General features: G+C 35.1%; 1 protein-coding gene and 1 long non-coding RNA gene across 4 annotated transcripts in view; one reads left to right on the plus strand and one right to left on the minus strand.

Annotated features, from left to right (window-relative positions):
- Positions 1-8,358: 8,358 nt before the first annotated feature.
- LOC128991318 (uncharacterized) lies at positions 8,359-11,718 on the minus strand. The gene is made up of 3 exons (XR_008490628.1): positions 11,570-11,718; positions 9,385-9,555; positions 8,359-8,456 (listed from the first exon to the last, which is right to left on the minus strand). It is a non-coding gene; the product is annotated as an uncharacterized LOC128991318 (long non-coding RNA).
- Positions 11,719-11,909: 191 nt separating this feature from the next.
- The window catches only part of LOC128993373 (thiamine transporter 1-like), a 46,009-nt gene continuing 36,675 nt past the window's right edge, over positions 11,910-21,243 (plus strand). For 2 of the 3 annotated variants that reach the window (XM_054417237.1, XM_054417235.1), the window contains exons 1-3: positions 11,910-12,031; positions 17,922-18,091; positions 20,521-20,691. In XM_054417237.1, coding sequence (XP_054273212.1) covers positions 17,966-18,091; positions 20,521-20,691 — 297 coding nt within the window. In that variant the 5' untranslated portion in view covers positions 11,910-12,031; positions 17,922-17,965. The remainder of the gene's footprint in view (positions 12,032-17,921; positions 18,092-20,520; positions 20,692-21,243) is intronic. The other variant, XM_054417236.1, reaches the window with a different exon arrangement.

Consider the following 21,243-nt stretch of genomic DNA (forward strand, 5'->3'; position numbering starts at 1 on the left):
GTGTTAACATACCAAAAGTCCTGACTCCTAGGTGGTGAGCCAGGGGTGGGGGGGGAAGGGGGGGGGAAAGGTACGCATTTTGGGTTTTTTGATTATATCTCGAAAACTATCAACTTTTTGTATACTATAGTAAATTATAAAATTGAAGAAGATTAAATTTTCTACAAGAAAAGTATATAATGTGTTTATTTTGGTTCAACAGTTTACGAGTTATAACTTATTTAATTTATATCTAATTAAAATCTTCTTCCATAAGAAATACATGTAAATGAGTATGAGAAATGGATAAATGATATTCTGGAAATCTTGACAAAATTTCCAGTAATTTGACACTTTAATCATTAAAATTGATCCAAAATTAAGGCGAGGGCGAGGTAACAAAATTTCGAGTTTTGGTGTTTTTTTATTGGAAATATAAAAAAAATCCTTAAATCATCCCATTTTTAAACGCTCACCCTCGCTTTAATTTTTGACAAAATTTCATGATTAAAGTGTCAAATTACTGGAAATTTTGTCAATATTTCCAGAATATCAGTTATATTTCCTTTGGGCGGATAGGATTCGCCCCATTTCGCATACTAATTTACATGTATTTCTTATGGAAGGAGTATTTTAATAAGATATCAATTAAATAAGTTATAACTCGTAATCTGTTGAACCAAAATAAACACATTATATACTTTTCTTGTAGAAAATCTAATCTTCTTCAATTTTATAATTTACTATAGTATACAAAAAGTTGATAGTTTTCGAGATATAATAAAAAAAACCAAAATGCGTACCTTTTTCCCCCCCTTTTTCCCCCCTCCACCCACTGGCTCACCACCTAGGAGTCAGGACTTTTGGTATGTTAACACCCTAAGCCCCCTGAACAAGTTTCTGAAGGAATCGCTTAGTTACCTGCTCACGCACTCTACACCTACTTTTGGATGATTCATTGACTGGACTAAATATGAACATTAATCGTAACATATAAACATTTTGCTGGGCCCGCTTGTGAGGTACAATAATTCTTCTTTCATTTCTCTTAGCTGGTGTCTTTGTTGATTCGTGTTTTTTTTCATTTTGGCGAAATAAAAAAAGGCGTAATGACTAACTAAATGATCGAATTATAACCAATTTATAATACATTTTAAAACTAGGGCGTAAAGTGACTAATTTCAACATGAGCTTAAGTTACAATAGATATAATAGGTACAATCGATCGATTTAATCTAAAGAAAGCATCGTGTTAATTTCAGATCATATCAACTGTATTTTAGATTATTCAAATTTATTTTACAAAATATCAAATGAAGTTGAGAATTGCAAGATGTATGTGAGAAGGCATCTTTATTAATTTAAGATAAGTGAATTATACGTATTTTAGCATTCGAGAAATTGTGGTTCGATAATGAGGAAATAAAAATTCAGCTTAGTTAGTTTTGTGGTTTAAATCACAAAAGTTAATAATAACATTGACCATTCTTACATGATAATAACCATTGTACTGTAACCTTCACAGTCATGGGGGTTGTTTTGTACCATTTTGTTCAAAGTTAAAAGAGCCATAACTTCAGCACCTTGCCAGGGGTGGACCCCGACGTGATGTCAAACGGAGAAAAATCAGTAGACAGAATTTTCAAGTCAAGATTACCCCCCTTTCGGGCTCTCAGATCCAGAATTATTGTGGTTTGCACAAATCGAAACCCAGTTTTCTCTAGCGGGGATCATATGGTCGACGAAACTAAGTTCTTTCACGTCGGGGTCACCAAAATGAAGTTGTAAACTCACAAATTCAAGATGATAATAAAAAATACGTGTATTTAGTAGAAAGATAAAGTGAACAATAATTGAATGAATAGTAAAAAAATCATATCATATGTTAAATAAAAATTAATGTACAGGTATAGTGTTAGCAAAACGGGAGGGTGTCGTGCTTCGAGCGCTGAGTGGCGTGAGCGCCGCGGCTTAATTAGTGGTGCGAGCGACGAAGCCATAAATCTTGTAAGGGTCTGCTCAATGAAGCAGAAGTGACGAGGTTAACGCGAGCCTCTGTGGTAGGGCTTATTCTAACTCCGCGCGGTGGTCACTTCGGGTTCCCCGCGGCACTATGTCCAAGTTCGGAGAGCCAGCTGTTATGTTAGGTTTGGTTAGGTTAGGTTAGGTTTAGGATAGGTTAGTTTAGATTAGGTTAGGTTAGGTTAGGTTAGGTTAGGTTAGGTTAGGTTAGATTAGGTTAGGTTAGGTTAATATTAAACGTTTATGCTATTATAATTAGGTACAAGAACGCTCTAAACACTAAGTTTTAAAAAAGGTTTTAAAGCTAGCATATACGGCACAATTTATCTACAACATGGATAATTTGACGATTATAAGTGTACAGTATACTTGATTAGCGCTGTCAAATCTGTCACAACGTAGCAGGTAGTCCGCGCGGCGCTCGCGCCACTCGGCGCTCGGACTACTCGGCGCTCGCGCTACGTAACCAAACGGGAGTGCCGATAGAGACCTGTGGGGGTGCGTGCGTTTGAAGGGACTTGACCTGGTCTCCATCGTAAATAATCCGTAAGTAGTCAGAATAAGTCACTACGGTGGAAACTGTGCAACGGAACCAGACTTACGATTTTTTTAAACTTGATCGACGAAGCAACAATCATCAGTGGTAAGTTTAAAGGTGAAATAGTCTAATCCACGAATACTGGAAAAATACCGGTATTTATCATAAACATAAACAAATTACGTTTTTGGCCAGAAATTAAACAAAACCCCTATACTAATTCATTAACTAAGATATGGTTTTGTTTAATTTCGGGATTAAAACATTATTTGTTTATGTTTATAATCCATACCGGGCTTTTTCTACTATTCGTGGTCTAATCACAGAATACCGATCATTTCACCCGATCATTTTACCTTTTGAATTCAAGTGAATACACTTTTCTTTGCGTCTTGCTTTCGCAATCACCATTTATATGGCACATGGGCAATCCCTGACTATCGCCGGTTTAAATTTATAAAATGCACGCTTTTCACATGTTGCGTACGCACGTGGTGGTAGGTAAGCATAAAAACTAATATATATATATATATATTTATACGCCTAACGAAAAAAATGGTTTATTCTATTTTTGTTTTTGGTATACATTTTTATGATCTCTTATATCTCATGTATTAATATAAGAGATCATAAAAATTTATACTGTTTTTTGTGAACACTACTCCTCCCTTATTTGTAGACAAATTTCAACGTTTAAGGTGTTAAAAGATTCGGCTCAATTCGTAGTTTTGAATTAAGGTTTTATACTTTTATAATTTAAAAGTTCCTACCCCTAAGGGCGTAAGACCCTATCAAATGTCTGGTTTTCACCATGTTAATAATTGTTTCCAGAAATGCTATTTAAGAGTTACATTAACTTTCTCTAAATTAACTGAATCAAAGTACAATATATTTAATGCTACAGAATATAAATCTAACCGATTTACGACAAGAGTGCATGGTGGCGGGTTGTCGAGGTGGCACGTTGTCGCCTATGAGCGAGGTGGTGCGTTGACGGCACCGAACACGGAGCGTACCGTCAACCCACCACCTCGTAAAAGAGTGGTGGCGGGTTGACGGGGTGGCACGTTGTCGCCTACGTGCGAGGTGGCGGGTTGCCGACATCGAACATGGAGCTTCACGACAACCCGCCACCTCTGATAAAAACTGGTGTTGGTGGGTTGTCGTGGTGGCATGTTGTCGTGGTGGCTTATTGACTTGAGTGTGTACGACAACCCGCCACCTTGGAAAATTGTGTGGTGGTGGGTTGTCGTGGTGGCCTGTTGTCGAGGTGGCGGGTTGACCTGTACGTACACGTCAACCCGCCACCACGGTTTTTTTGTGGTGGCGGGTTGACGCCTCTGACCAAAACAACGAGGTGGCGGTTTGACGTGGTGGCGCATTGACAGCGACCCACCTGAACCATCAAATTTAATTCTTTGAAGCTGTATGTGGCGAACCATCAAATTTAATTCTTTGAAGCTGTATGTGGCTGTGTAGGTGGACACGGCCACCTTTATCTACAGGCCGCGGCGTTCGAAGTGGCAACACCGCATGGGATGGCTGGATGGCTTCTGCTACGCTACACGCTACACCCACGGCCATCTTTAACTAAAATTGTTGAGTGTCCCCCCAAAAGGGGGGATTTGGGGGGCAACTAAAACTTTTTCAGTGTAAGCCCCATCAAGTGACACCTCATTTTGAAGTGTTAACAAAAACTTAAAGAATGGTGAAAACCAGAGTTCGCTATCTCTTCTCTATCCAAAATGGTAGCCAATATTACAATTACGAACCAATTTTACCATTGATTTTCCACAACATTTGACGGGCTACCATTTTGGATAGAGAAGAGAAAGCGACCTCTATAGTTTTCACCATTCTTTACGTTTTTGTAAACACTTCAAAATGAGGTGTCACTTGAAGGGGGTTTATATTTAAAATATTTGAATTGCCCCCCAAATCCCCCCTTTTGGGGAGATACTCAAAAATTTCAAAATCATAAAATGAAACTTCCTGCTAAGATTGCACGACCACCAAAAGGATATCTCTGTATATTTACTTGGAAAAATATTAGAGGGGGTCTTGACATTTTATTCACCCTGTACAGCTGATCAAAATGTAAACAATTATGTTCTTCGTAAGGATAACATGGGAACTTTCAAAGCCACTGGGGCAGAGCCCAAGGGACTTTTTCAAAAATGTAAGGCCAGTTTGCAAAGCTACGCGACACGCTCTTTCCAATGAGACGTCAAATGGATAAATTTGGTTAAGAAATGGCGGAGGAGTTCAAACCGACAAATTTTCATGTAGCGTATTAATTATATAGATTAATTAGAATGATGACGTTAACATTAACAATACCCCCGCCGCAGCAATCCTACAGAAAAAGCGAATTTCAACTTGTTTGATTACATTTTTACTAAAATATTTCCATAAATAAGACATATGCATAAACGAAGCCGTCTCGCTCGGAACACCACCCGCCACCGCACCATCCCCCACCACCGCGCCGCCGTCCAAACGCTACTAGTTAGTGTCGTCTCTGTCGTCTGTGTCGTCTGTCTATGTGTTATTGTGTTCGCGGCGTGTTGGTTAGTTATTATCTCGTTTAAGTTAAGTTAAAATGTTTGTATGTCCAATTTGTGACAAATCATATACTAGGCGGTGGATTGTAAACCGTCACTTCCGTGAAGTGCACGAGTATACCGCCGATGAGAGTCAGAAACCGAAAAGCTAGACCTAGTCCTCTGATAACCTGCACAATTTGTAATTTGTTATTTAATGAATGGAAATAACAAGTAATAAGTTTATATTTAAGTTACGATATCAATTTAATTAATGTTTATTTTCACTTATATAGGCTAGGTATTAGTAATTTTTAATAATTACGTATTTTAGAAATAATTCAAAAATTAATTACACATTATTTAGACCTATTTAACATTAAACGGCTAGCCTACTTCGTTCATATCAGTATTTATTAAAGGTGATTTTAAGCCGATTGAGTTTGACACTGTCATAACAACAACAATATGCCGCGAACACAGCCGTTTCCAGACAGCTGAGGAGCTGACAGCAGTAGCGTTTGGACGGCGGCGCGGTGGTGGGGGATGGTGTGGTGGCGGGTGGTGTTCCGAGCGAGACGGCTTCGTTCAAGATGCATGGAGTAAATTTCGTTATGCACAATTCTACACTACTTTTTAATGCAACAGCTGTTCATATTTAAATTGTGATTTATTGAATTTGTCAAAAATGGATTTTGCTGATTTTAAAATTGATTTTCTTCTGCATCGTGTCATGTTTTGCAATATAATGTTCTATTACCAAATCAGTGGAAAATCCTAATATCACAGTGACTCTTAAAATTATTTCTTATGGAGTTAACTTATATCTATTGTATGGGTTGGTTTCTGCCTTTTTTACCACTTCTTGAAGATTGTACGTAGGTGATATTCTTTGGCATATTGCATCTGTAGACGAAATTTGGGTTGGTGTAATTAATACAATGGAAAAGAGCGAGAAATCTTGGACAATTTGATATAGGCTAAAAATAAAATTGAATGAACACTGTGGCTACATTTCTTGAGCAATCATTTAAATAACCGATTTGCAAACAATGGAAACATAGAAAAAGTCATAGAACACAACCAAGTAAAAGAAATAGGAATAATGTTTTTTTTTACACTAAAAAAACAAGATCAACTTTTTGAAAAAAGATAAGATATTTACAAAAGATTTTGATTATATCTAACTGTTGTGTGGATCGTGAGTATTTCCATAATCCTCTAGGGACCTCCAAATGAAAAATTAAATCGGTCCCGAGTCCAGGTCTGACCATGAGTACTACGGTAATAGCTTATTCCCCATATGGGAAATTCGCTAAAAAAATGTTAAAGTAAAAATTAACAAAAGCAATGAATAAAATTATTTAATTCAAAAAAAAGGATTGACATTTTTCTATGGGTACAGTGGCTTTTTTACTTTCGTGTAGTTATTTAACAAAATATTGCTCATTCTTAAAATAATGAGCAGCAAACAAGTACTCGCTATTTAAAATGGAAATTCGCTTAATCGGCAGGTTGTATATTTTCATTATCATTTGATATGAAGAAGCCATCATATATGTGCGTATTTTAGGCTTTTTAGCCAACATATGAACGTAGGACCAGTATAAATTAGTCTCTAGAGACGGGAAACAACGAGAACGAATACAAAAAGCGTACAAAGCGACAAATCCTAGTATTTTGTTTTACTTTCTTTCCTGTTAATAACGGTTCACATGTTCACCAAACCAAACCGTACAGTCGTCGTGAGTTCCTAAGTAAATTAAGCGAGTTCGTAACCGTTGTAAGTTTTTGTTGCCTTATCTCGTTTGCAATATGTTGATATTAATGAGTGAGACGGTTGAATTTCACAATATAAATGTCCAAAGTATATATTCACAATAATCAGATGACGTCAAAAGTATGAACATGTCACTTTTTTAATCCCCTTTAAGTACAGGAATCACTCAGTTCAGTTCTGTTCGTTTCGTTCGGTCCGAGTCAGTTGCAGTAGTTGCAGTTCACGACTCACGTTCACCACATTTCGATTCGACACTTTACGGTTCACGTTCACTTCACTGTCACTTCACAGTGTCACTCACGCGAGCGTTTCAGGGCAGGAATTGGACTAGCCTACTGCGCATGCGCCAGAAAGAACCAACTCAGTTGTACTTGGTCTTCAAGGAGTCGACTCATGAGTCATAACTTACTAGTTCAGTCCAGTTTCAGTTCAGTTCTGTTCTGCTGTTACCTCCATGACCATTGACGACTTGAGTCTTTGAGTCAGTCTCTTTCCTCTTTCACCCCCATCATCCGTTGCATTTTAAGTATTCGGTACTTTAATACTGACTATGGGAATGGACTAAAAATTGGGTTTTCCCACTTTTTACCCTAAAAACATTGTTTTTTGTATTTTTCAAGTTATTTTGTGGTACTTGACAAAATTAATAATTTAATTCAAAATATTCCATGAATATTCCAGAGTACTTTACCAGAATATTCTGAGAATGTTCTCCAGATTTCTATATAAAAATTTTCTTAGAATATTTTTGTTGAGTGATCTGAGTATACCTATTCAAAAAAATTGCCTGGGATGTTGTGAATGATCACAAACATTTTGGAAAATTCCAGGAAATCCTATTATTTTTCATGTTGTATTTAAATGTTATACGGTATATACAAGTGAGTTAACAAATTTTTTGATTTTCTCGAATTTGATGTTGGCAGATGTTGATTGCAGTCCATGCCCTGGAATTTTAGTGAAGCGGAATCATTGCAATTATAAAATAAATTGAAATACCATCCAGAGAAATTATAGAAAATAAGGTCAACACTTGATATTTGGTATCAAATTAAACTTACCAAACTTAAAATGAGAGTTTTAGGAATTTTTTACATAGCCTACTCCAACTCCTTTGTTTGAATAATCTTAATGTTAGTCTGGAATTTTCAGATTTTATTTTAGTTCCTTTATACATTTAAACAGACCAATGCATCTGCAACTACACTTGCAACTTAACGATTGCAATACAAAAACACCCATAAATAATAACAATGGCATATAAAAAGCTGTTGTGTTTACTATTTTATATTTTTGAAAGTGCAAGTGATTACACATTGGGATTATGCAAATATTGACTACATCAGAACTTATGTTTAGAAACTAAGTAAAAAAATAATTAAAAGAAGTATAAAAAAATATTACAGCTGGAAATAGTGGCATTGTAAATGATCATTCAATTTTAATAGTTTATGTAGAACATTTATTTTAAAACGTATAAAGTAAATCATAAACAGTGGTAATTTATCATAACAGTCCGTACTATCACACCTCACACTAATAGCAAAACATTTTTAAGTCTTCAATCAGTTCACCAGCACCTCAATCAATGACTCTGTAACAAACAACTTTGTTTTAGCTTTAATTTAATAAACTTGGGCAACACATTCAATGTGAAGCCTACAGCATAGTTCACACTAACAAACATATTGTATGTGGTACTATGGGGTTATTGCATGAAGTTTTGGCTGTTATTTTTTTATTTGTGTCACTATAACATAGTAAAATATACAGTACAATAGACTCCCTCTTTTATCCAGACTCTCAGGACCCAGGCCAGTCCGGATAATGGGTTTCCTGGTTAAACTGACGTCCCAAAAACTCATTAAAACTGACCGTTTAAATTCATACTGTATATACAGTATTTGACTAAAATGTAGTAGAGCAATGTGTTTAGACTAGTAATCACTGTTTTTATATCCTGAACACAAGAACAGTCGTTTCAGTAACGCTTACCTCCCACTTCCTGCCGACCTAGTCCGGTTAAACCGATGTGCTGATAAAAATTGCCTGGTTAAAGAGATGTAATTTCCACCGAGTGTTGTCTGGTTCAACTGATGTCCGGTTAAAAGGCGTCCGAATAAGAGGGAGTCTACTGTACCTTATCATGGCTATTAAACATGGTAATAATGTTCCCTAATATGCAGCAAGGAAAATCAATTTTACTTAGCCTAAATACAAAGCGAAGAAGACTGATTCTGAAAATTACATTGCACTGCAACAGCAATGTTATGGGGCAAAGTTCTGCAGAGAAACTGTAATGTATCCTATCCTATCAAATTTTCAGTTTCTATAAATTAATAGGCCTACTGTCAATAGCTTCAAATTTATATAAAATATATTGAAAGAAATAGGCCTGCTTATTAATCTTTTAGCCTATGGGTCTTTTTAAAAAGAGGACCACCCGCTAATCTTTTACAGACCATTGCGGCGTTTAGGTTATGTTAGCTTATAGGCCTACCACATAGAAAAAAACCACGCACCTGTTTGAGTCGTGCATGCAGGACAGCAGGAGAGTCAGAGTGGTGGGGAAAGACACCTCGACCAACGACTTATCCCCACCACTGCTCCAGGCCCTTCCCCACCATCACCCTTCACCCCTACGTGCGCGAGACAGCCATGGTTCTGCGTAGGTTCTTTTGAAAGTGGTAGGCCTATAGTTTATAAACAAACAAGGTATCATTAACAAAACGTTTAGCTTTTTTCTATAAGCTAAGTTACCCATGAAAAGACACGACTAGGTATAATTTGGCGCTTTTGACAATCAGTTTTGATAGAAAACTGTACAACACTAACCCAACCCAATGATGATGCTATTGGAACAATTTGTATTTATTTAGGTGTTACCTGGTTTTTATTAACATAAACTAAACCAAACTGAACTAACCTTGTTCTTGTTTAACCACCACAGCACAGTGTGAAAGTCTATTTGAAAAGAATCTATGGCTTTAAATATTCATATCACAATACAGTAGGGTACCTTTTTACTCAAAACAAAAATCGGAATTTATATCACAGGGAATAATATACTATTTGTACTATTTGTATAACGAACTGATTTTTCACCCAATATATATTGAAGGTATTGAAGGTACTGATATTGCAGGTTCTCTAAAGGACTTTACTGCAGTTCTTAATAGCCTACATTGTTTACAGTAAAACATTCTAGCATAAAATGAAGACTGTAAATGTATTGTTATTTGTTTCATCAAAATTACCCCAACTAAAGAATAAATTGTAGGCCTAGTTATTTTGATCTTTATAATAATATGACCATAACAACCTGTATAATGATTTTTACATCACTAAGTAGAGGACAGATTGTTTATTCCTTAAAGTAGGTAACGGGACAACAGTTTTTGGCCGCTACAAATAACTAGCCTACAATTTAATCGTTTATAAAACTTAACGTATATTTTCCTGTCGTTGGAGTTTCAAATAGCATGTTTCTCATGGCCATGTTACTCTAAATAATTTCAAACAAACCGATTTAAATTAAACAAACGATGTTTTAATAGCCTATTCTGACTATTACAACAGCGCGAGGAAATGCCTCTTTCAAAAGGTTACAGCATTCTTATTAAGTTGGAGACTATATGTGTGTATGAGTAGCAAGTATAATCATAGACAAAAAGAATTATATATAGACTACCAGCCGTGCTGCGGTTGCCATGGTTAACACAGGTTCCGGCGCACACTTAGTTTGATTTTATAATCCAATAAAATAGGCTATTAAATGTTTGCCTAAACAAGGTTCGGCCTACTTCTAAATTAGTAGATAATTTAAATGTGTTTGAAGATAACAGAAGGAATAAGTTATGAATCGTGAAGTAAAACAAAAATATTGATAAGCTTATATCGAAAAGAAATCATCGATAATAATGAATGTCCCCTTTAACAGGAAACTGCCAAAGAGTGAGAGACCCAATATAATATAGTAACCTAATAGGGTACTATAGTGTAGGCCTGTCTATCGATAGCGGAACCTAGCCTTGCCCTACGCCAGGGTACATAATGCAAAGCCTAGCCAAGGCCTAAGTTATTTAAATGTTAGTTAGTTAGCCTACACATTTAATTGGCTTAAGGACCATATTTAGTTTACGGCATAGACTTTTTTCCAGACAGTTAATGGTTTACAGGCTATAGGTTTAAATGTGTCAACCTAAAGATTAGGCCTTTATACAACTCACCCAAGGGTTTCTAATATGAAAGTTACACCGCTTGGTAACTTATTTTGTAAGTGCCTTTTACCACACAGCCTAGACAGCTCTTATATAATTATAAGATTCGTCCTTTTGCAATGTTTATGGGAAATGTCGGTAGTCCTAACCATGTCCTAACTGTGTGACCCTACAGGGGTACAACAGTTTCTTAACTGGGCTACGCTAATATCGATTGGAACTATCGAATTGAAATATTGATTTATAATCGATATTTTAAAATATAATGTCTATAATAAAATGAATCTATCATAACCTAACCTAACTAACCAAACTTGTTGATGGTGAAAAAATCGCAGTTTACTAATCGAATCGATAGTTTCAATCGATATTAGTGTAGCCCAGTTAAGAAACTGTATCCTTGTTTTATTTGGACAACACTTGGAACAAAACACAACAAACACTTTTAAAGACTAGGCCTACAGTATAAAAACTAACTTTAACTTACAAGGGTGCACGGGGATGGCACGGTAGAACGCATAACAATAAACACTCTTTTATACACTTAAATCCGACTTCAAAACATACAATACTTCGATAAAACCTCAAATTATTAAAAAAAAAAAAAACACAGCTTAAAGACTTTGAAAACTACAATCGCTGCATCGCTGGGGCACGGCAGGGGCAGACAGGTCGGAGAGGAGACAGATGACAGAACAGTAAACAACTCTTTTGCTTCAATTGTGTGAGAGTCGTTCATTTGAGATCAGCTCAATTTTACGGCTTGCGCATGCGCAGTAGGCTAGTCCAATTCCTGCCCTGAAACGCTCGCGTCACTCACCACAGTTGTCTTCTGCTAACAGCTGAGAGGGAATGTTGAAATGAGAAGGGCAAAAACTACAGTTTTTCTCAATCTAAATTTTCTTTTAAGAATTAAAAATTAAGGAGTAATATTCGGTGCACACCACAGGTAGGCTATAATATAAACATATTATTTAACCAGCATATCAGTTGGCATTAGTGTACATGGTAGGTTATTTGCAGGTTATGTTAACCTATTAACTATTCAAAATCCTTATTTGTTTACAATTAATACTTATGCAATCAAAAATATTTCTTTCACAAAATAAATCAGAATAGGCCTAGGCCTTCTGTTACATTTCTGTAGGTCTAAATATTTTTTTCAATTTATTTTTATAGATTGAGTAACTTAATCAATTCTAAGTGTTGGGTAAGCAATTTTTTAATTCTGTCAATAAATCACTTAGGTTAATTAGTTTAGTTCAAAACTCATGGATTGCTGGCTCAGTGTTGGCCGCAGAGTATGGCGCTCCCCCTACTCCCAATTGGCAAAAGCCGATTGCAGTATTGGCAACGCAGCCCATACACTCACCATTATAAAACGCATCTTTTTAGATGCTACTATGTTTAAATATAGGCTATAGAGATAAAATATTGCTAATGCATTTCAAACTTTATTTTTACAATTCAAAACTTAATGCATGTTTTGTTCTTGCTGAGATTAACCCATTTGAACTCTTTAAAAATTACACATTCATTAAGCTTGATTTTATTCGTTTTTTCACACAACAGCGAGTTCCAAACTGTAACTTAGGTGGTAAAATAATAAGTATTTGATAATAAAGGAAAGTAACTTATCTACAATATTTGTATCCTTCACACTTGTTTAAAATTAAATGAAAACAAAGTAAACATTACAGATTTCTGAATAAAATAATGTTGGTGAGTTTCTGTCGCAGCCTATGTTAGGAGTTTAAACGTGATACTTTTTTGTTTAGCTGTGTGGTGGCAATATATTTTACTAAATAGGTCACAAATGAACTTAATTAATTGTAATTCAAACGTGTGTCTTCCCCAAAAGAAATATTTTTGACACGCCCCTTAAAAATAGAGCCTACAAAATGGGAACACGGGGCTACAATTTAGTCTCTTGTGTTAAAGTTTCCTTAATGTTGCATCTGACAAGTCAATACACATTGTAAAGGTACTTCACTACCATCTTCGTGTGCCCTAATAAGCTTACCTTGGGTTACATTGTTTTTTACCTTTTACCTTCCGTCGTGAACGTTTACCAGAGAAACCTGGATTTTTATGTAAAAAAAATTAAAATAACACTTCATACATAAAATTGAATATGAAAACATTTAACATTAATATTTACAGAGCACAAATGGCGAGCAGGGAGGTTAGTGAATCAGCAAAAAACTCATCAATTGAGTAGAAAGCCATGTCCTTTAGCCACCGCACCAAGACACGCTCAAAGCGGGTTTTCTCAAGCAGCCTAACTCTAGTGGGAAGCTTTAGTGGGAACATCTTCAACGCCATATCCGGGAAGTGCTTTGAAGTTTTAACTAGCCTGCGTCTCGGGATGTCCAGATTAGATCTGCTATGAAGTAGTGGTTATGAATTTCGCTACTGGTGGTGAAGGAGGCCTCATGTCGCTTAACATATACCAGCGAAACCAAGATGTAGTTTTATGGTACGGCGAGTATGTCCAAACTCCGAAACAGGGGCCGTCAGTGATCTAGGTAATCACTTGAGGTGATAATCCTCACCGCTGCCTTCTGCAGCAAAAGCAGTCTGTGGCACTCTGAAGAGTGCCCCCAAAGAAGCAGTCCATAGCTGATGTGAGAATGGAACAGGGTATTAGGTATTACAAATATCTAATAATAAACCACTATTTGGTATTTGCGGTTGAGCAGGCTCTGAAGCTTCCACAGCAGGAACAAGACTCTGGATAATCTCTAGGTGATCACATCAATGTGTTTATCCCAAGATAGCTTATGGTCCAGAGTGAAACCCAACAGTTTGACGGGATCAGCAGCTTTGTGAAATTCTATTTCGCTGAGACTGCAGAGTAGTAACTGGGTTTTTGACTAGTTCAGTTGTAACATGTTACACTGGAACCATGTCTTGGCTTGGTCGAAAGCCAGTTCCTGGTTGGCAATCAACTCATTAAGATTTCGCTCCCTACTGAGAAGAGTGGTGTCATCTGCGAAGATTAGCACTCCCCCCTCAACACTAAGGTCGTTTATGTGTAAAATGAACAGTAGGGGACAAGCGCTGAGCCTTGCGGCAGCCTATAGGGTACAAGTTGAGTAGCCGATTTTGAGCCGTTAATAGCAACACTTTGCAACCTCCCATTTAAATAGGACTCCAGCATACTTAGAGCCTTGCCACAGAGACCATAGTGACGAAGTTTGTCCAACAAAAGGCTATGCGAAACACAGTCAAAGGCCTTTGTTAAGTCACATAATGTTAAAAGAGACTTGCTTGACAAGGTCCATAACTGCTGAGGTGGTAGATTTCCCCGACCTGAAACCATGTTGAGTGCTGGACAATAGGCTATTTCCTTCAAAAAACTCCTCAAGTTGTTTTTTCATGATTTGTTCAATTATTTTGCTAAAGACAGGGAGTATTGACATTGGCCTATAGCTACTTATTTCTTCCGGGTCTCCTTTTTTGAAGATAGGAACCGTTTAAGAAGTCTTTAGCGCATCAGGAAAATAGTCGTCTTCAAGACAGCGGTTGATGACATAAGTAAGAGGGGATATTATCACAGTAGCAACCTTCTTAAACAGCCACACCGACATTCCATAGACATCTAGGCTACTTGAGTCCTTAGAAGCCTTTATTACACTCAAAACATCAGCTTCAGTAAACTCCATTCACTCAACCTCACTCTGTTGCCAGATTGCATAGGCCTTAGATATGCAACAGGGTCAATATTGGATGTGGGAATCTTATTCATTATACTGGTCACAGAATCAATAAAAAACTCGTTAGCCTCATCAGGACTGGCTTTACAAGCAAACAAACTAGACCTAGTACGGTTACTGTTTACAAACCTCCAAGCTGCCTTACATGGGTTTTGCGCCTCGGTTATAAACTTGCCATAGGCATCCTTTTTGGCTGCCTCAATCTTGGCTATACATAATAATAGTCCCTAAAATAACTGAAATTGTCTTTTTCAGAAAGAGCACAGCAATACAACAAATACGATCCTGGCATTTCATCTTAGCTTAGTTTTAAGTTTCCTTAAAATGAAGCCACTAATGCAATGTAAGACACATTATCCTTATAATACAACTAACTGCTCTGTGCTGCAAACAAAAGAGACATAGCAATAACTTCATCGTCTAATCTTCATCATTGTTACTGTCAAATATAATTTGACTACTCGAATCGGACAATGAGAAGGCAAAATGATGACAATCGGATAAAGATCCAAACAATTCTCCCCTTCAAGGTTTTACACTAGTTCAACTTTTCTCTTCTTGTAACATACTCTTATACCTGTCCAAGTTATCTAGTTTTACGGGCTCCTTTAAACACCTTGCTAAATGGGTCCCTACTATTCAAACAGTCAAACAAGCTATCAAGTGCTTTGATGTATTTTACAGTCGCCACACAACCAGCAAAATTTGGAAAATGTAAAAAATCCAAAGCTTGTGCCACTCTACTTCTCAAAGTCTGAGCTGCTAATCTCACATTTATTATGCGGTTTTGATAAAATACATTTTTTTCTGAGAGCTTATTCGCCAAGTTTAATTTCTGATTCTTATGCAATTTGTTCACTTTTTCAATATAGGTATAGTTAATGATGCCGAATTCAGATTCAATGCACCTCATATCAGCTAAGGTGTTACGGCTTAATCATGCGTGGGGATCTAGCATCACAGATATGCTATGGTCGATTCCATTTAGTTGAAAATATTGTTTATTGGGTAACCTACGACCTAAGTTAACTAAAGCACTTATATTGGCAGAGGCTCCATCAAAGGTGACATTTTTACAGAAACACCAACTTCTTTCAGTTTGTAAATGCACATTTTTTCTAGTGTATGACAGAGTCACAGATGAGTAATTTAAAATAAAAAACACCCGATGACAACACAATTAAAACGGACACATAATGAGACGATTTGAAATACCAAGGCTTCTGTTGCTAGCTGCTCATTATTATCAGTTTTAACACCACCTAAATCAACTCATCCTATATTTTTATCACGTTTTTATCAGCTCGCTTTCTTGTTTGTTAGGTACAAATTTTGCACTCAATTTTAAACTAACTTCCCGATGAGCTAGAGACTTGAAACATAGCTCAATAAATGGTATCAGCATTCTGACACATACTTTCTCCCATAAGATTGTCAACAACCTTTATCATGTGTAAGCGGTGAGAGTAAATATACGGAAACGGGATTTGTACAATTTTGTTCAGAATTTAAAGGACTATTACATACTCAATTTTTATCAAAATCGTTTGGGCCATTTTTGGGAAAATCTGATTTTTTCATTATCTTATGGGGTTTTTATGGGAAAATAACATAATTTACAATAACTTTTGAACCGTAATTTTTACAGAAATGGGATTTGAACCATTTAGTTCAGAATATAAAGGACTATAACATACTAAATTTTTATCAAAATTGTTCGGGCCATTTTTGGGAAAATCCTATTTTTCTGTTATTTTATGGGGTTTTATTTGAAAATCCCCATTAAAAATCAAAATTTCTAAAAAATGAAAAAAAAACTGTCAAAATTGTAAGGACCATAACATACTATGTTAAATCAAAACCGGATTTTTTTCTAAAATCCTATTTTTCGTTATTTTATGGGGTTTTTATGGGAAAATAACATAATTTACAATAACTTTTGAACCGTAATTTTTACAGAAATGGGATTTGTACCATTTTTTTTTTCAAAACTTAAAGGGCTACAACATACTAAATTTTTATAAAAATCGTTCGGGCCATTTTTGAGAAAATAGATTTTTCTGTTTTTATGGGTTTTTATGGGAAAAATCCCCATTAAAAATCAAAATTTAAAAAAAATAAAAAAACAACTGGAAATACCATGGATTAGAAACTACATATACCAAATTTCATTGAAATCGGACCACAGGTGTAGTCCCTAGCTCTATACACATCCAGACACACACACACACACACAGACATCACTTCAAAAACCACTTTTTTGGGTCCAGGGGGACCCAAAACGAATATATCCACTCAAAACTCAAACTCGAAATTTTTGAAGAAAACAATACTTTCTCCATATACTATGGTATAGGGGGAGAAAGTAAAAATGGATGGCGATGTAATATTAAATCATTGTATTTAAATAACATGGTTAGGTATTAATATAATATCATTGACTGTTGTATTAATAGTCAACGATAATATGTTAATACATAACCAAAACCTTTTTATCTGTAATCAGATGTTTTATCTTTACTTTGAAATGTTTGTTTATTTTTACTTTAGGTTTTTGTGAGTATAAAACTAATTAAAATATTGAACAAAATCACGTTTTTTTAAATTTATGAAATGATTAATATTGCATTGTCATCCATTTATGAGCTATGTTTCAAATCCCTAGTTCATCCAAAAGTTAGTTTAAAATCGATTGCAAAATTTGTACCGAACAGACAAACGCTAACAAAAATGTGATAAAAAATTAACAATCATGAAAATAGGGACACTGTGTATACAATTATGCAGTTTATAAATAGTTTTATAGTAAATTAGTATTATAATTGGATCTTGTCATTTTAATGAATTTTCTACAGCATTTACCATTTCACAAATCAAACATAAAAAATGTATAACTTAGTTGCAATTACCAGCTCAAAAAATAACTACGGTATTTGATAACTTGAAAGTAGAGAAAAATATGTAATAGATTTCATGGGCTGGATGTTAATTGTTTTAACCCAATTGGCTGATCTGTATCTTTAAAAAACTTAATCAACTATATGTGGTTTTTCATTAAATTGTATTTTGAAATATATTGTTAGAAAAACACAACAATACAGTATCACTTCTTATTTTCAGGTTTAGATTTAACTCATACTGTTACAATACTTTTCTAGACCGAAATGGAGACTTGGATGAAAATATCATCTTTACTCTGCATTTTTGGATTTCTAAAAGAGTTCAGGCCATCAGAACCATACATCACTCCTTATCTAATGAGTTCAAGATTGAACTTTACCGAAGAACAGGTAAGTTTGATGTTTTAATTTATTATAGATTTGAAACCTTTTCTGTCTCTTTTCTAACATTTAAAGAAAGTCTTCAATTTAAAACTACTTATTTGAATTACGGTACTCTACTGTTACTACTATACCACCTATTAAAGTGAGTGACCTTGCTAATCTAAACTCAAACCTTTTAAAAGCTTCAGACTTAACAAAGGTATTTTTGGATTTAGGTTCAAAAGTTTTTCCCTTGATAATCAAATACTTAAGAATAAGAATCTCTATGACGGTAAAAAAGAAGTCTTTCTCAGCTATCAAAGCTTTCATGGCAGCACATGAAGCAGTTATTTTGAGTTTGATTGTTGAAGTATCTATTTAAAACATTGACACAACTGTATGTTACGGTTACGTTTATATAACACCATTTGAGATTTTACGTTTCAGTAAAACCATTCAGACACGAGGGGTGTTAATGAACCTTAAGTTTTAATCTCGGCAATTAGGCTCTATCTGGTGATAATGTGACATTGGGATAGTAATTTATCATTGCGTCATCATTGATTTATCCCTCATCTGTACAATTTAAGAGATTCTCTATATTTGTCAAAAATGGAGTAGTTCTTGGAACTATTATAATTGAAGCACCTTAAAACTAATGTAGGCTACTTTGATTTGTTTAGATGGTTTTAATTAATACATGATTATTACAATCAAGAATTTTCAAATAGGCATATTTGATACTACTATGCAATAATTTTGAAAATGGTAAAGGGTTAAATAAAATGCTGCAGGTATCCTAGCTAAGATAAAACTAGTCAGTTAATCTTAAATCAATCAAAGAAAAAAAAAATATTTTTTTACTCGTATAACTTAACTACGGTACCTATTTATTGTAGTATTTAAAATTTTAATTTATTGAAAAACAAAGCAAAGTGCTTGTTAGCTACATTATTTTGTTTGAATATTGCGAGTCCAAGTCTAAGTACGGTTTTAATATCAACTTCTTGTGTTTTCTTAACCAATTAATCAATTCCAATTTCACCTAATGGCTGGTCTAGTGGTTAGAGCACGAGACTCCTACGCAGATAGGTTCAAATCCCTCCAACCACTAACACATTTTTTATGTACAATAATGCCTTCACATGATGGTTCTTGACCTTCCTTAACATGTAGGCCCAACTTTCTAGAAAAGGGGAAACCCAAAATTTATATGATTTGTATCTTAGGCAAGGAGATTTTTTCATGTTAGAAGACTTCCCACAGATGAAAGCCATAAAAAAATGTTTATACAAATTACGATCTGGCAATACCGGATTTAATTGCTTAGTTTGTAATTTGTAATTGCAGAGTTCACTCAACTATAGACAGTCGACACTTCTGTCAACGTTTGTTGACCTACTCATGTTCTGCTTACCTGGCTTGATTCTTCATTTTGATTATCTGTCAAGTGTTAAAAATTGTCATTTGTCAGTAATTTTGATATAAATTCTTTTCTCGTTTTTAAATTTTTTCGTTTTTAAATGGATTTATGAATTCAATGCATACTTTAATACTTTCTCATAAATGTAAACAAACTAAATACATTTATTTTACATCAGATTGTTCAAAAGGGGATTTTTACCCTGCAATGGCATTTAGACTTTAGGCTTATATTTTTCCCAAGCTAGACTACTAAAGATACCGTCGTACTAAACGGTAAATTACATATGGGCTAAAAAATGTGTATGATATTGTACTCTTCCTATCTGATAGCTCGGTCTCATTGAAATTTTTGTAGAGCACAGGTGATCCATTTTATTTTCGAAACATAAGGCATGCCTGTTTCCACAAAGAAGTAAAGAACATATTAAATGGTACACTTAAGTGGTGTCTAGAGCAAATTTTATTTGTTGTCCCCTACCACTCTCCTTTCCTCCTCACCATCATGGTCTACAGTGTTTTATGCTGTAGTGAAGACCCTATGTGCTACAACTGCTGTACAACAATACTATGTGGCCATTGCAGTTGGGGCTCTTCCTTGTTCGGCACAAGTACATTTCCACCCCACCATACCAGAGCTAAAAGCGCATGGTTGTCCTTTAAGCTTGTATCCTTTGTATCTTACTTCTCTGTGCTATTACACAAAAGGTCAATGCTATCGATTTTTTTTAATGAACACCATGATGAACTTAAATATTCAAAATGAACTTTCAATTAGTTAACTTGTTGAGTTTGGTGTCTGGTTGGGGATCAAATAAATTGTTTGTTATATTCTTTTATTTATATAGGCTATTTGCTATTTTAGAACATTTGTGCTGTATATCGCTTGAGTATTGTAAGTAAGAACGTATATCACATGTCATCAATAAAAAACTGTCAAATAATATAGGCATCTCCAGTTAACACTGTGAAATTGTGAAATAACATAGAAATTAAGAAACACAAAATTTAAGTATTTTTGTGAAATGTTGTAGATATCACAAGACATATATCCGATAGCCACGTATGCCAACATGCTGAGTCTCATAGTGGTGTTTCTAGTCACAGACTTCCTGCGTTACAAACCCATCATCATCGCAGATGCAGTCAGTGGAGTCTGTGTGTATGCTGGACTCATACTATTCAACACACTATTTGCTGTTCAGGTAAACAACCAGCTGTAGATAATTCATTATCTTGGGTTTGTAAAGTTTAACCACCTCTCTCTTAATCTTGGCATATAATGGTATCAAGTTTTGTGCGTTTATTGTTTAGTAAACAAAATAGAATAATATAACAATGTTATTTATGTGAATATTTTTTTTACAATTTTATTTTACAAACTACTATTATAAACCTTCACGACTAAACATAAAAATAGACATTCAGTGTCCATGTTTAAGATTTTCTAGTTAATAAAAAAATACCCCCGCCGCAGCAAACCTGCAGACTAAGCGAATTTCCATTTGACTGATTGGATTTAAACACTGAAATGTCTACTTAAAAATATAACATTTATTCCCGATTTAAATATAATTAGTTCAACAAGTACTTAGGTTTGCTGCATCAGGGAGGGTAAAACTTTTTTTTTTGTAAAATGTTAATAGTTAGTAAGAAATAAAAACATTTTCCAAATTTAATCAAATTATGTTCATAAACAAGCAAACTACAACAGTTTACTTAACACGTTCACTACCGAGCGACGCACATTTGCGTCA

This window comes from Macrosteles quadrilineatus, unplaced genomic scaffold (assembly GCF_028750875.1).
Source record: "Macrosteles quadrilineatus isolate MER2022 unplaced genomic scaffold, UCM_ALF_1.0 Scaffold_4__1_contigs__length_99947679, whole genome shotgun sequence".
Classification (NCBI taxonomy): domain Eukaryota; kingdom Metazoa; phylum Arthropoda; class Insecta; order Hemiptera; family Cicadellidae; genus Macrosteles; species Macrosteles quadrilineatus.